The 14,514-nt window shown below is 46.9% G+C and overlaps 1 protein-coding gene across 1 annotated transcript in view; it reads right to left on the bottom strand.

Annotated features, from left to right (window-relative positions):
• Positions 1-14,514, bottom strand: part of nbeaa (neurobeachin a) — a 134,350-nt gene that overhangs the window by 100,949 nt on the left and 18,887 nt on the right. The window contains exons 2-7 of the mRNA XM_056284328.1: positions 11,904-12,135; positions 6,178-6,278; positions 5,102-5,197; positions 4,700-4,821; positions 2,112-2,238; positions 558-677 (exon numbers count right to left, since the gene is read on the bottom strand). Of these exons, the coding sequence (XP_056140303.1) occupies positions 558-677; positions 2,112-2,238; positions 4,700-4,821; positions 5,102-5,197; positions 6,178-6,278; positions 11,904-12,135 (798 nt within the window). The remainder of the gene's footprint in view (positions 1-557; positions 678-2,111; positions 2,239-4,699; positions 4,822-5,101; positions 5,198-6,177; positions 6,279-11,903; positions 12,136-14,514) is intronic.

The following is a 14,514-nucleotide window of genomic DNA, read 5'->3' as shown; positions in this document are numbered from 1 at the left end:
AAAGGCGCAAATACGGCGAGGCGAAACGCCAAGCGGACGAAGCTCATTCCAAAATGAGAGTGAATCTGGGGTTGGCGTTCACCTGCAGTTGATGCGGTCAGGGGGCGTGTCTTTCTGGTGACACGGGGGGGGGGGGCTTTGAATGTTGTGTTTACAAACCACAACCGACAAATCCCACTCATCGTGCCTTTAACACTTTCAAATGTTACACTACATAACACAGTGTAGGTTAAGTCATCGATTGTTTAACCAGCTGAGAAGAACGGCAAGGCATCCAGATGTAGGCCATTCCAACTGCAGCAACCTCAATCAGCCAAGTGCCCGTAATGAGGACTCCGCCACCACAATGAGCGCAGTGTAAAACCTCAACAACTCCTGTCACGGTGCTAACTGGCGAAGGTCAACCTGGAAGTTTGATCAGGGACACTTGGACCGCTGCCAGAGGGCAACGGTGAACCTGGCTGATGGCCGCAGAGGGCAAATTAATGAAATTTTTTGCTAGTATTTGTGTGTGTGGGGGGGGGGGAGCAAGGGCAAGACAGGAGGGCGGCTCTTACATCATTGGTGTTGACATGCCAGGCCATGTCGCCGTAGGAGACCAGCTGTCCGTTAACGTAGCAACGGATCTCGGAGTTCCTCCAGCGGTTGTAGATGTGGACGATGCTGATCATGTACCACTGGAAAATGGACAAACACGTTCAGGCTGGGAGACGGCAGGAGTCACAACAACACAGTCATCAAAAAAAAAAAAAAAAAGCTTAAGTTTAGCTAAAATTCTGCACAGTGTGGGGGGGGGGGGAGCATTAATTACACAAATACACACAACTCGATATGCAACAAGCCAGCGTCTCGCACGGGCTGTTCTCGTCTTATCCCTGAGGGACTCTACATGTGGTTTCCCGGGAGGGTAAATGGTAATAGAGCGAAAGAGATGGAGAAAAGGAGGATAGAGGAAAGGAGGGGAAGATTTTGCTGGTGTCTGCAGTGTTGGCACGAGGAGTGGACAACGCAGCATGCACAAACACACACACACACAAGAGGAAATGCCGTGATACATGGCGGCTTATTAATTGATCAAATGGAGCCACTGGGAACTTTGCTAGGCAGCATACAGATTCTCCAAGCTCAGCACATGCGGTGGAAGGCCACCTTGTCAAGTGTGTGTGTGTGTGTGTGTGTGTGTGTTTGTTTGTGTGGGCGTGCAAGTGTACACTCAGTGTGTTTATGTGCGTTTGTGCGTCCACAGGACAGGAGGAGATTGCTGACAGTGCGGTAGAGGGGCAGTGCGAGGGTCTTAATTGACAGACCTTATCTTCACTCATCAACACTCTAGTACTGAGTTCAGGAAGGAGGGAGAGAGAGAGAGAGAGAGAGAGAGAGAGAGAGAGAGAGAGAGAGAGAGAGAGAGAGAGAGAGAGAGAGAGAGAGAGAGAGAGAGAGAGAGAGAGAGAGAGCGGGGGGGGGGGTGACACACTGTGCTGCAGGGTTTAAACTCCAACTTAACAAGTGGAAGAGAACTACAAAGCTCTTTGTACCCTGCACTGATACAACCTATACATTTGGAAGAAAGCCACTTTATTTCATCATCGTATTCTTACAACGAATTAAATAGGAATTCAATCAAATAAAATGATTTAATTTTTTTATTAATCCTATATTTAATTAAATTCAATAGTGATAGTAAACATTTTAAATTAAATTTTAAAAAATTAAATGAAATACAATAGGATGGGTTAAATGCAGTGTTCTCTGCATTTAGCCTATAGGAGCAGTGGGCGACTCCGGTGCAGCACCCGGGGACCATCTCCAGTTCTTCTTTCCATTGCCTTGCTCAGGGGCACAGGCAGGAGTATTAGCCCTAACATGCATGTCTGTGATGGCGGGAGGAAACCGGAGCACCCGGGAGGGAACCCACACAGACACAGGGAGAACACGCAAACGCCACACAGACAGGACCTGGGGCGGCCTGGGGTTCGAACCCAGGACCTTCTTACTGTGAGGCAACAGCGCTAACCACCGGGCCACCGTGCCACCACGCCATTTGCACTAGTGTAAATGCACACGGGTTCATACTCACATGCCTGCGCGATGCATGTCCACTGAAGGCTTACCTTGCGGGGCTGGAAATCATATTTCACGCAGTGCTGGAAGCCTTTTCCTTTTGACTTGAGTGACGTCACGATCAGACAGTTACCAACGAAGTGAGCGGAGTAACCTATCCCTTTACTGGTGCGAAAGCTGGAAGAGAGTGGGGACAAAAGGAGAGAGAATTATCCCATTTTTTTCATAACAGGGAGAGCTTCATCCCAAAAGTGCATTAGCAGCCACTGAATAAAGCAATTTCGGTAACACTTTCTATGAAGCTTGCATCTATAACACCCTATAAGCATCTACGCCCTATAAGCATCTATGGCATCTATAACGCCCATACTTTCCTATAATGTGTATTACAATGACTAACGGCTATGGCTGAAGACACTGAAGCGTCATTATGCATCTCGACAAAACTTCAGCAAAACAAGTTGGCTATGATGCATTATGACATTTGACAGATAAACAGGCTAATGATGACATATTTATAATGCATCAATCCGTTTTAAATTGACATAATGTATCATAAAGGTGGTTATGAGGTGTTGTGAGGGCGTATACATGGCTACAATGAATCTTACAATGACTTATAGCTACACTTACAGGGCGTTATAGATGCTTATAGGGCGTTACAGATGCAAGCTTCATAGAAAATGTTACCGCGATCCCCATCCAACAGGGTGACCGATCCATTGAAAACAAATAATGATGCTCTTTAAAGAATAGTATGTATATGTTGGGTCTGTGTATGACTAGATTATCCCATTTTCACACACCAGAGACAGAACGTTATAAAAATACTCAGGTAAATGAAGATCTCCCGGCTTTTCCCTCCAAAATGGATCAATAATGTGGAACTTGCAGAACTCTCGAGTTCCTAATAGGGGAATAAATTTGTCGATCCATGCAAAATCCACAGAGCATTGAAACAAGATTTCTATGCTTGAAAATAATGTTTCATACAGATATCACTTCAGTCATCCTTTGCTGTTACAATAGAAAACATTGTTGTAAATATTTATCATGTCCGTATCTGTAAAGCTGTACAGTTGTAAAGCCTCAGAGGCTTTTCTAATGAAGCGGTTCACAACACTTCCTCTTAGGGACCCTCTAGACTTGCGCTTACAGAGCCCATATACTGGCGTAGTTATATGGTCGCCTGTATTTCAAACGAGCATTTCACAGAATTCGGTCTAGGTAGGCGGGATTTAAAGACACTTTCTTGAATCATTTAACTAGAAAATTGGAAAACAATTCAGATCTGCTCTGTCCATCTCCTGAGCTGTTTGGAGCAGCGCCAGCGAGTCCAAAAGGTTTGGGATGAAACATGGCGTATCTCCCTTCTGTCCGATTTTTCTCTGCGCCGACTTCTCTTCCCGTGCCCATAACCTCCACACAAAAAAACACGGTTTCACAGCTAAGCTTCCTCATCAAACAACAGAACACATTTCATTCCCAAAACAGGCCTTCAAGGATCAGACATGTAGCGGGGCCATAAGCACACTTCAAGCAGTTATAAATCCCTCTAAAGTGAATTCCTGGTGCATGTTAAGAGCGCTTTAAGTGTGTTATCGCTGTCTCCAAGCAGCTGCGGGCTGCGGAGGCCAGTATCGGGCAAGGGACTGGAGTAGATGTTGCAGCTGGGGGAGGATGATAAGACCCGGGCCAGAGGAGAAAAGGGTACCCCCACCCCCCCCACCCCCAGTCTCTTCCTCTCTCAGCTCACCGTGACAACCGGTTACTAAGGAAACAGGATTACATGCACACTCACTCCCCACCATCTGAGCTTATCCCTATGATGTCATCAGGAGAAAGCAAGGTCCTCCACCTTGAAGCTTTAATTATCCCACATGTTGCTGCCGATTCCCACTGAGGATTAGCTCCCCAACGCTCGCTCGGAACCCTTTCTTTTGGGAGCTAGCCGCAGTTTTGCTCAGCAAGTAAGGGAAGGAAAAGGGAAATTGCCTCAAGTTTAGTGTGGTGTGCAAGACTGAAGACAGGATGCCAAGACACCAAGCAGCGCCAGGAGGGAGATCAATTAAATGAAAGGTCATCGCTAATGAAGCTTCACGGAAGCTAATGGATTACAGTTACAGCGGTGAGGCCAGCGGTGAAGCCGGCGGTGAGGCCGGTGACGTCCAGGTTTTCCCAACACCAGCTGGGGCATCAACCCAGCATCCCCCCCCACCCCCCATTTAAAGGAGTGCCCTGACCTTTTGAAGTTATGTTCTAATTCATTATTTGTTCATCTGCTGACTTGTCGTTCGTGTTACTCGGTTTATTAAGTCTAATAATCATCCACGCTCATAACTAGAGGAAGACTTAGGTGCTGTCTCGACATCCAGAAACACTCTTTGTCTGTGGACAGACGTGACCGAGATTTTTATAGGACATTGTCGGACATTTTTCGAGATCTGCAGCGAAGGATAATTCATCAAGCTCGCTCTTCTTGAACCGAACAAATCCTTCTCTTCAGGGTGGTCTCAAGCCAAGTTAAGGGACCAGTGGTTTAAAACTAATTCCACACCAGATTTACAATGTGCTGCTTCTCATAAAAGATCCCTTTTTTTTTTTTAAATTTCTTGTTGTAGTCTAGACGTCTACTTACCAATAAAGGTAAGGTTTGTCTTTGTCCACGTTGATGTTGTTAAGAGGGTCCTGTCTGAACCAGGTGTTGAGGGTGAACCCGTTCTGGTACGGCCACTTAGCGATTGGCGGCAAAGCTATAGCCTGCGGGGGGAGAGATACATCACATGACATAAGACAATTACTGAAGCAATCAATGCAGCATGTCAATAAGACGGTAATTACTTGCTTTTTAAAATTTGGAATGATTTCATTGGTTCAACAGAGTGCTAATTTGGATGTGCTGAGTGTTTGTATACAGGGGGGGGGGGGCATACAGAAAATGGGCCACAAGAGGATTTTGGCAAAGTTCCTGACTCATGTTACTCAGCGCCAACTTTTTTCGGGTACTTGTTGGATGTGTGCATGTCTCCATCTGTCTTACCGCCGCACTGCGTCCTGGGAAGTTGAAGAAGGTGTCGGGGCCATGTCTCTGGGGCATCTGGTTCAGCACGGACAGCAGCTTGATAGCATGTCTTGGCTGGAGAGGGGGAATGAGGTGTGGAATATGGAAGAGTGATGTCATAATGAGTCAGAGTGCAGAAACAGATGAAGTGGAAGAAGAAAACAAAAAAAAAAAAGGAAATTGAAGGAAGGAGGGGAGGAGAGAGAGGCTGTCATTCAGCATTTACAGACTGGAGGCTATCACAGACACAGTCGCGAGAACGTGTAAAAACCACAGCGTGACATCACGGCTCTTCCACAACCCTATTCGATCAATAGCTCCTCAATCACCTCTGCCCGCCTACCGACAAAAGCCGATCAATACCATGGCAGCCCTTAATCGCTCCGTCTCTGGATAGGGCTCCTGGGGGAGGTCGAATTGAGAGAGATAGGAAACAGAGGTGGGCAGGAGAGGGAAAGACAAGACGGGGTGAGGGGTTGGAGAGGAAGTGTGGCGAGAGGGATGAAGATGGGGCGAGGAGGCGTTTGCGTTTTGGGCGAGTGATAGTAACATGGGTTTGCACTGTAAGACGGTCCTGGAGGATGAGTATGAAGAAGAGACGGGGGGAAATGGAGGAGGGTGGATTGTACCACAGCGGCTAACCTGCAAACCTATCTGCCCGTGGGTCAGCTACGCTCCTCTAAACCCCCTTTATTCAGTGAGAGAGAAAAAAAGAATGGCAACCTGCTCCATCACCGTTTCTTCTTCACAGCTGATTGCAGTGTCACTTCCTGTTTATGAGTGTGTCTATCATTCTAACAGAAAATGACACCGTACAATCACCACTTTCACAGTACTGATCAAGGACAGGTGGGTTAAAATACTCCAGTTCTCCAGCTCAGGGCTACTGAACCTCACACATGTGGATCACAAACATACCCAGATTTTGGGTTGACATCTAGAGCGCGCGCGCACACACACACACACACACACACACACACACAAACACACACACACACACACACACACACAGTACCTGTGCTCGGTGTGGTGAGTATTCCACAAGGGCAACTTACCCAGATGCCATTATCACCCCTCAGCATACTGAAGAGCAACTTCAGCTCCTTGACTGTGATGCTGTAGCTTGCCATCACCCCCAGCATGTCCACCAGAAGGTCTGGAGAGGGAAAGGAAGAGGGAGGGAGAGACAGAGAGAGACAGTGAATGACGATAGATAGATAGATAGATAGATAAATCGATAGATAGAGAGATCGGTAGATAGATAGATAGATAGATAGATAGATAGATAGATAGATAGATAGATAGATAGATAGATAGATAGATAGATAGATAGATAGATAGATAGATAGATAGATAGATAGATAGATAGATAGATAGATAGATAGATAGATAGATAGATAGATAGATAGATAAATCGATAGATAGAGAGATCGGAAGATAGATAGATAGATAGATAGATAGATAGATAGATAGATAGATAGATAGATAGATAGATAGATAGATAGATAGATAGATAGATAGATAGATAGATAGATAGATAGAGCAATAGATAGATAGATAGATAGAGCCATAGAGCAATAGATAGATAGAGAGATAGATAGATACTATATGTATGCAGGTGCCCACATGCTGTCTCGGTGAATCAGCATTTGGGAGGTGCCTCTGCTGAATGCTGGTGGGCAGATGAAAAACAGCGAGGTCATCAAAAAGCAACAGTGTGTATTCTTAGCGTCAAGAATTGCATAGAGCTTTTTTAGGGGGACATGCATAATTGCTATACAGCCATGTCTTGATGCATGCTCAATAATCCATTAATGGTGCATGTGGCCACTGGTCACAGTAATTTACATATGACAGCAATCGATGGTTTGGGTCGTTATGCCACTGTATTGTTTATAAGGGTGGGGATACCCGCAGTCAGTTGAGACTGAAGAGGTCACTTAGATGATGCTGAGACATTTCTCTCTCAATAAACGTTGTGTCCAGATGAGCTGATCCAACTTTCTGTGCTATACAGCTATAGTTATGAAGATATGATTGCCAAAACCATATATAGTGACTGTATATTAAGAACACTTAGTGCTGGGGCATCCGGGTAGCGTAGCGGTCTATTCCATTGTCTACCAACACGGGGATCTCCGGTTCAAATCCTCGCGTTGCCTCCAGCTTGGTCGGGCGTCCCTACGGACACAATTGGCCGTGTCTGTGGGTGGGAAGCCGGATGTGGGTAAGTGTCCTGGTCGCTGCAGTAGCGCCTCCTCTGGTCGGTCGGAGCGCCTCTTCAGGGGTTGGGGAGGGGGAACTTGGGGGAATAGCGTGATCCTCCCAAGTGCTACGTCCCCCTGGTGAAACTCCTCACTGTCCGGTGAAAAGAGGCAGCTGGTGACTCCACATGTATTGGAGAAGACGTGGTTATACTGCAGCCCTCCCCGGATCGCCAAAGGGGGTGGAGCAGCGACCGTGGGGGCTCAGAAGAGTGGGGTAATTGGCTAAGTACAATTGAGGGGGGAAAAAAAAAGGGGGGGGGGGGGTCCAAAAAAAAAAAAAGAGCACTTAGTTCTGATGAAATTACAGCTTTAGGACAGAATGAGATGCTTCAAGCCTTTAGACAGGATCTGTCTTTCGGTGAGTTGTGCTCTTATTTCTCCTGAATAAGTGTGGAGTAAACCTACGTAACAGACCGGCAGTCAAACTCTCATTCTTTTTCCGAGGGAATTATCTCATCTTACTTTGACTGCTTTTTTTTTTTTTTTGCAGTTCATACAATCATAATGGATGGCTGTATGGATTTACTACCTGGTTCAGATCACAGTTCAGCAGATGTGTCCCATTTTGACTCCTCAGATCCGATTACAAACCGCTTCCCTCCGCCTCACCGCATCACTCACAACACCACCGCCACGCGAGAGAGTGACAGCACATCACACGGGCGCCACAAAAACACGCCATGGAGCCAAGCACGCACGGGGGAGAGCAGCCTCTCACGGCGAGAGGCAGAACACGTGGCCCGGCTTCACTGTGTGGGGGATGACTCAGTGTGGGCAAAGCCCGAACGGCACCAGCAGAAACAAGACAATTGATTTAACTCCTAACTACACGTCCCCAGCGGTCATCCGCTCTGTCTTGTATCCGCGCCGCGATGCGGGCGGTGCACGCACCGTCCTCCTCCTCTGTGGTCTCGTGCTCCACATATACCCTGCAGCGCCACCAGCCATTTCCACAGTGAAGGCAGCGAGACCGGGCGCCCTCTCCATACTAATAACTTGCTCAGACCCCGCAATTGTCGGGAAAACGCGCCACGAGTACAGGGCCGTGCAGGCCTATGTCGTTGCTATAGCAACAACAATGTAGACTGCAAATGAATCCAGATGCCTCGGCGCACAAATCCGACCTGATCCCCTGCAAACAACAGTGCGGACAGTCAGCCTTAAAGACTGGATTTGAAAAACAAATCAGATTTGTCTGCTGTCTGAATATCGCCTAATCGCACTAGCACATTCTGGCATGCATGGACCATTTGAGCTAATCAAGATTAGCCTATAGTATTTTGGTGCTTGTGGTGGTGGTGGTGGTGGTGGGGGGGACTCTAATATTTTGTGCTTCTCTTGAGATTGTTACTGCCAAAGCTGCCGTTGTCTCGAGCATTTTTACATACAGTCTTAGTAGGAAGTAAGCCAAACGAAACCACGAAGACGGCATCATTTTTACAGATCGTACGAGTCTAGTTGTGCTGAAACGGCAAAAACTCTTCTGTGCATGAATATTTTATCGCTTCTATTAAGCAAAAAGATGGGCATAAATTCGCTTGTGTTTACTCAAAAATAGTTAGAGGCCGGGTTAAAAATCCTTGAATTTGCTTATTTTGCACCTTCCCATGTAGGAAATCTACGTGTTCACCTTAAGCTCTGGGCAGTAGACGTTTCTACCTGTTGTCTTTGCGGTGTCTGTATCTTCTGAGGAGGAGGAGGATCTGGATCAGGCCCTCTCTCTGTTCTCCACATCCTCTGCATTCCTCTAACTGAAGATCTAAGTATCAGTACCAGAACCATGACGGTCATGAGGAATTTCTTCCTTGGGCCATGGAAAGCATGCTCAATTCCACCAGCCTGGCGCCCGGGTAGTGTAGCGGTCTATTCCGTTGCCTACCAACATGGGATCGCCGGGTCGAATCCCCGTGTTACCTCCGGCTTGGTCTGTTGGCTGTGTCTGCGGGTGGGGAGCCGGATGTGGGTATTTGTCCTGGTCGCTGCACTAGCGCCTCCTCTGGTCGGTCAGGGCGCCCCCCCCGGATTGGCAGAGAGGGGGTGGTGCAGCGACCAGGACAGCTCAAAAAGAGCGGGGTAATTGGCCAGATACAATTGGGGAGAAAAGGGGGGAAAATTGAAGAAAAAAAAAATCCACCAGCCTGTTGTAAAAGAGCTCACCCCCCCTTTTTTCCTCCCCAATTGTATCCTGCCAAATACCCCACTCTTCCGAGCCGTCCCAGTTGCTGTTCCATCCCCTCTGCTGATCCCGGGAGGGCTGCAGACTACCACATTCCTCCCCCGATACATGTGGAGTCGCCAGCCGCTTCTTTTCCCCTGACAGTGAGGAGTTTCACCAGGGGGACGTAGCGCGTGGGAGGATCGCGCTATACCCCCCCCCCCAGTTCCCCCTCCCGAACAGGTGCCCCGGCCGACCAGAGGAGGCGCTAGTGCAGCGACCAGGACACGTACCCACACCTGGCTTCCCACCCACACACATGGCCAACTGTGTCTGTAGGGACGCCCGACCAAGCCGGAGGTAACATGGGGATTCGAGCCCCGTGTTGGTAGGCAACGCAATAGACCGCCACGCCGCCCGGACGCTCAAACAGCCTGTTTTTTGATGACGTGGCCGACCTTGTTTTCCTAAGCTGATCTCATACAATTTAGAAGGTTATACGCAACTGCTGGGAATTCATACATCAGGTCAAACCACAGTTTCGTGGCTTATTAATCATCATCTCACTTCGCTATTCAGCGTTTCCATAACTAAAAAAAAAAAATCAAGAATAATATTAAACAGTACAATGTACAATGTAAAAGGTAGTTATTGTGGTGTAAATTGTTTGGTCGTTACACCGACTTTCACTGTGCATGTTAACAAGGCGGTGGACCAGTCCGAGGACAGCCTCGCACAGCACAGCACAACGCTCTCAGAAACCGGCAGCCTGCTTACGAAGGCTGTTCTTCACAGTAGGCCTGCTGGACATGAACACTGCACTTCATTAGCCGCAGCCCTGCGACAGACAGGTAGAACAAGCTAGCTCATCGTGGGGCTCGGTCTAAGCAGACAGCACAAAATAATGTACAGCGTGATAACATTCCCGATACCTGTATCAAGTGTAAGGACACAAGAGGAACACGGTATCATTGTATATGGGAATGTGTGAGTGTGAAAACCTTTTGGCAAGACGAGTTATTAATAGGATTTATCAAATTTTATCCAAGAAATCACCACTGGATCCCAAGCTTTTTATTCTTGGTATATATCCTGCCAACCCACATTTACAAAGCAGAGAGTTCAGCTTCACAGACATGTGTATACTACAAGCTAAACGTATAATTGCTCTTAATTGGAAAAATGTTGACGGACCAAGAATTGGAATGTGGATCGAAGAAATGGCGTCAAACATGTCAATGGAAAAGACAGCGTATATTGTTAGACGTAAACAGGATGTTTTTGGTGATATCTGGAGCCCCTTTATGTACTTCTTAAGGCATAACGTTAATGTTAGCAACTTGCTCCAGCAAGAACAAGTTTTGGGGGAGTAGGGTAGCTTCATATGATCGTGTACATGGACCAGAAAAACACCCTTTAAATCTTCTTTCTTTTTAAGGTTTTTTTCTTCTTCTTCGTCTCGTTACTTTAGGTTATATAATTTATTTTATATAATTATCTTTTTTTGCGCTTAAGTTGTTAGGGATTGGGTGATGGGAGGGAGAACAAGTGGGAAAATGTCTGCTGTGTTCTGTACTGTTGATGTACAATTTGATGTGATTTGCAAAAAAATAATGTACAGCGTCCCGGATTTGTGTCCCACAGGCTCCGTTTTATACTTGATCAACCGGTGTGGGTCATTATAGAAAGCTTCGGAAAGGCGCTGGAAGCTCGCTTCAGGGTGTCAGGCCGTGAGAACTGGCATCAAGTGAACCTCGGCCGCCGTAAACCAGATTACCAAGAGGCGACGGCGACGCGTGTTTTGCTTTCGGGCCCAGGTCTGGGAAAGACAGCTGGGATTGTCCAGTCAGTTGAAGCGTTCTTTGGATCACTGTCTCCTGCCCTTTCCTCCTTACGCTGACCTCTTCCACGGACATGATTCAACTTAACCTTTGACCGATCACAGGCGTTCGCGGGCGGGTCTAGCCCTGACCCAGGGCTGGAATAAAAATCCCACGGCGGGAAGCGCAGAGACGACACTAGGGTGAAGGGAGGAGGGAACAGACACTTTCAGACGATTTAGGAAGGGGTCGCCACGGTCAACTCGGCCACATTAAGAGACCTTTTTACTTTCCGAGCCGTCCCGGTCGCTGCTCCACCCCCTCTGCCGAGCCGGGGAGGGCTGCAGACTACCACATGCCTCCTGCGATACATGTGGAGTCGCCAGCCGCTTCTTTTCACCTGACAGTGAGGAGTTTCACCAGGGGGAGGTAGCGCGTGGGAGGATCTCGCTATGTTCTGTGTGGTTGTGTGTAAGACCACAGGCAAGAACACTTGCCTGCTCGGTCCATCATCCTTCACCCAAACCTCTCCCGCTCACCTGCTATCATGTCGTCCACGGAGCTCATCTTGAGCAGCACCTGCTGGATGAGGCCCACCTCGGTGCTGGTCTGCAGGTTGCGTACGCTCTTGCGCAGGATGGCGGTGAACATGCTCCAGATCTCGGCCTGGCAGGTCACCTCGCAGTGAGACAGCAGCTCCACCATGCAGCCGATGCTCTCCGCCTCCTGGATGATGAAGTTCATCTCCAGATCAAACTCGCCACCCACCAGCTGCAGGGGAGGGACGGGAGGGGCAACCGGGAGAGGGCAGAAAGGGAAGCGAGGAGGTTAAAAAAAAAAAAGAGAGCGAGAGAGACAGAGAAAGGGAGAGAGAGAAAGTGATTTAGTGAAGCGTTTAACCTTTTTGTCTGTAGGAGGCAGGACTGGTCGTTGATGGATGCTGATTATGGTTTGAAAAGCACTTCTTCAGCTGGGGGGCCACACAGAGCGCCGCAGCAGATAAACTTTGCACTCCTTTATCCACCAACCCCCCTTCTCCTCCTTCTTTAATGCTTTATAAATGTCTTTCCTGACTCTCTCTCTCTCTCTGTCTGCCTCTCTCTCTTTTGTTCTCGCTCTCTCTGTCTTCCTCTCTGTCTGCCTCTTTCTCTCGCTCTGTCTGCCTCTCTCTCTCACTCTTGATCTGTCTGCCTCACTCTCTCTCTCTCTCTCTCTCTCTCTCTCTCTCTCTCTCTCTCTCTCTCTCTCTCTCTCTCTCTCTCTCTCTCTCTCGCTCTCTCAAATTCAAATTTCAAATTCAAATAGCTTTATTGGCATGAACAGAAATATGCCATTGCCAAAGCAGTTTGCAAAAGACTAAAACATTACATCACATATTAAACACATATCAAATTCACATTACATCACACATTAATACATAAGTGTCATCACATAAGCATGCTCCATATCTTTGAGCACCGAAGCAGTCAACCCCTTTTTTCCTCACTGCCATTCAGTGCCTTGCAACAAATGCCACACAGTTGAATGGAGTGACTCAACAGCATAGTATATCTTGGGGGTCTCACAGTGGTTGTGAGTCCCGCAGGCTGAGGCAGCAGATATGTATTTAGCTGCCAGAGGAGCTGTTGTACCTTCACCCAGGAGAACTGCCAGTTTCTCTGGGCTTAACAGTAGGAAGTTTGGTGTTTTCATGGCTATTTCCCTGAAGAGGAAGTCTCTTACTGAAAATAACTTCTCACAGTGGAGGAGGAAGTGCATCTGTTTCTTTCTCCCCTGTCGAGCAGTGACCACATATACGCTCCTCTCTGGGTAGCCATGTTTGTCTGTCTCTTCCTGTTTCTATAGCCAATTGGTGGTCGCTGAGCCTGTATTTGGTCAGGATCCGTCTCTGCTTCGTATCTCTGACAGAGTGGAGATACTGGGCCAGTCTATATTTTCTGTTTAGGGTCAAATAACAGTTTAGTCTACTTTGGGTTTTAGTTTCATTTCTCCAATGTTCCAAATATAGATCTTTTGACTGATTCATAATTTGTTTTATTCTGCTGTGTTTTGAGGCAGTGCTGATGGGAGCCTGGTTGGTTAGCGTCGCCATCAGCTGACTGAGGGGACTGTTTTCAGGGTTCAGCTCTTGGGTTTTTAATGCCTTGAATGGAAGGGCTTGAATTTAGATGCATCCAAAATGTTATGGCCCGTTTTTGGATGTTTAACAGTAATAGGAAACGCCCCAGTTCTGCTCAGCAGGCGTTATTTGGTGTCTTCCTTTGAATATTTAAAAAGTTTCTGCAGAATTCAGTGTGGAGGGCCTCTATCGGGTGTTTGTCCCATGAGCCATGCTCCAATCCACCGAGCGGGCCCCAGACCTCACTTCCATACAAAGCTATGGGTAAAATAACAATCAAATATTTTTGTCCAGATTCTAACTGGAATCTTAATGTTTAATAGTTTGGTTTTTAATGCATACATTGCCCTGCATGCTTTTTCTTTGAGTGCGTGTATTTCCATACTGAAACTTCCTGATACAGATATGGACAGACCAAGGTACGTATATTTTTTTATGTGTTCAACTAGGGTGTTTTTCAAAGTAAAGTGGTATTTGTTTTCAAGGCATCTGGGTTTTTTCTGAAAGGTCATGATTTGGGTTTTCTTAATGTTTACATCTAATGCCCAGTTTTGGCAGTATTTTCCTAGGATGGACAGATTATGTTGAAGACCATCACTGGTTGGGGACAATAGAATAAGGTCATCTGCATAAAGCAGGTATTTAATTTCTGCATCACTGAGTGTGAAGCCTGGAGCTGCTGAATGGTCCAGTTGGTCTGCAAGTTCATTTATATACAGGTTGAATAATGTTGGACTTAAACAGCATCCTTGCTTCACACCCCGTTCTTGGGTAAAATACTCCGTTCTTTGATCTCCAATGTTCACAGCACACTGGTTGTATCTGTACATACATTTTATAAGATCATAAACCTTACCCCCTAGTCCACTCTGAAGGATTTTGTAGAAAAGTCCTTCATGCCAGATGGAATCGAAGGCTTTTTTTAAATGTATGAAACAAGCAATTATTTTCCCTCCCCTTTTTTGGTGGACATGTTTATTAATTAAAGTGTGTAAAGTGTATGTATATATGGTCAGAGGTTCTGTAATTTG

This window comes from Lampris incognitus, chromosome 8 (genome assembly GCF_029633865.1).
Source record: "Lampris incognitus isolate fLamInc1 chromosome 8, fLamInc1.hap2, whole genome shotgun sequence".
NCBI classification, from domain to species: Eukaryota; Metazoa; Chordata; class Actinopteri; order Lampriformes; family Lampridae; genus Lampris; species Lampris incognitus.
The sequence above is the reverse complement of the archived record's forward strand: the minus strand, read 5'-3'. Positions and strand labels throughout refer to the sequence as shown.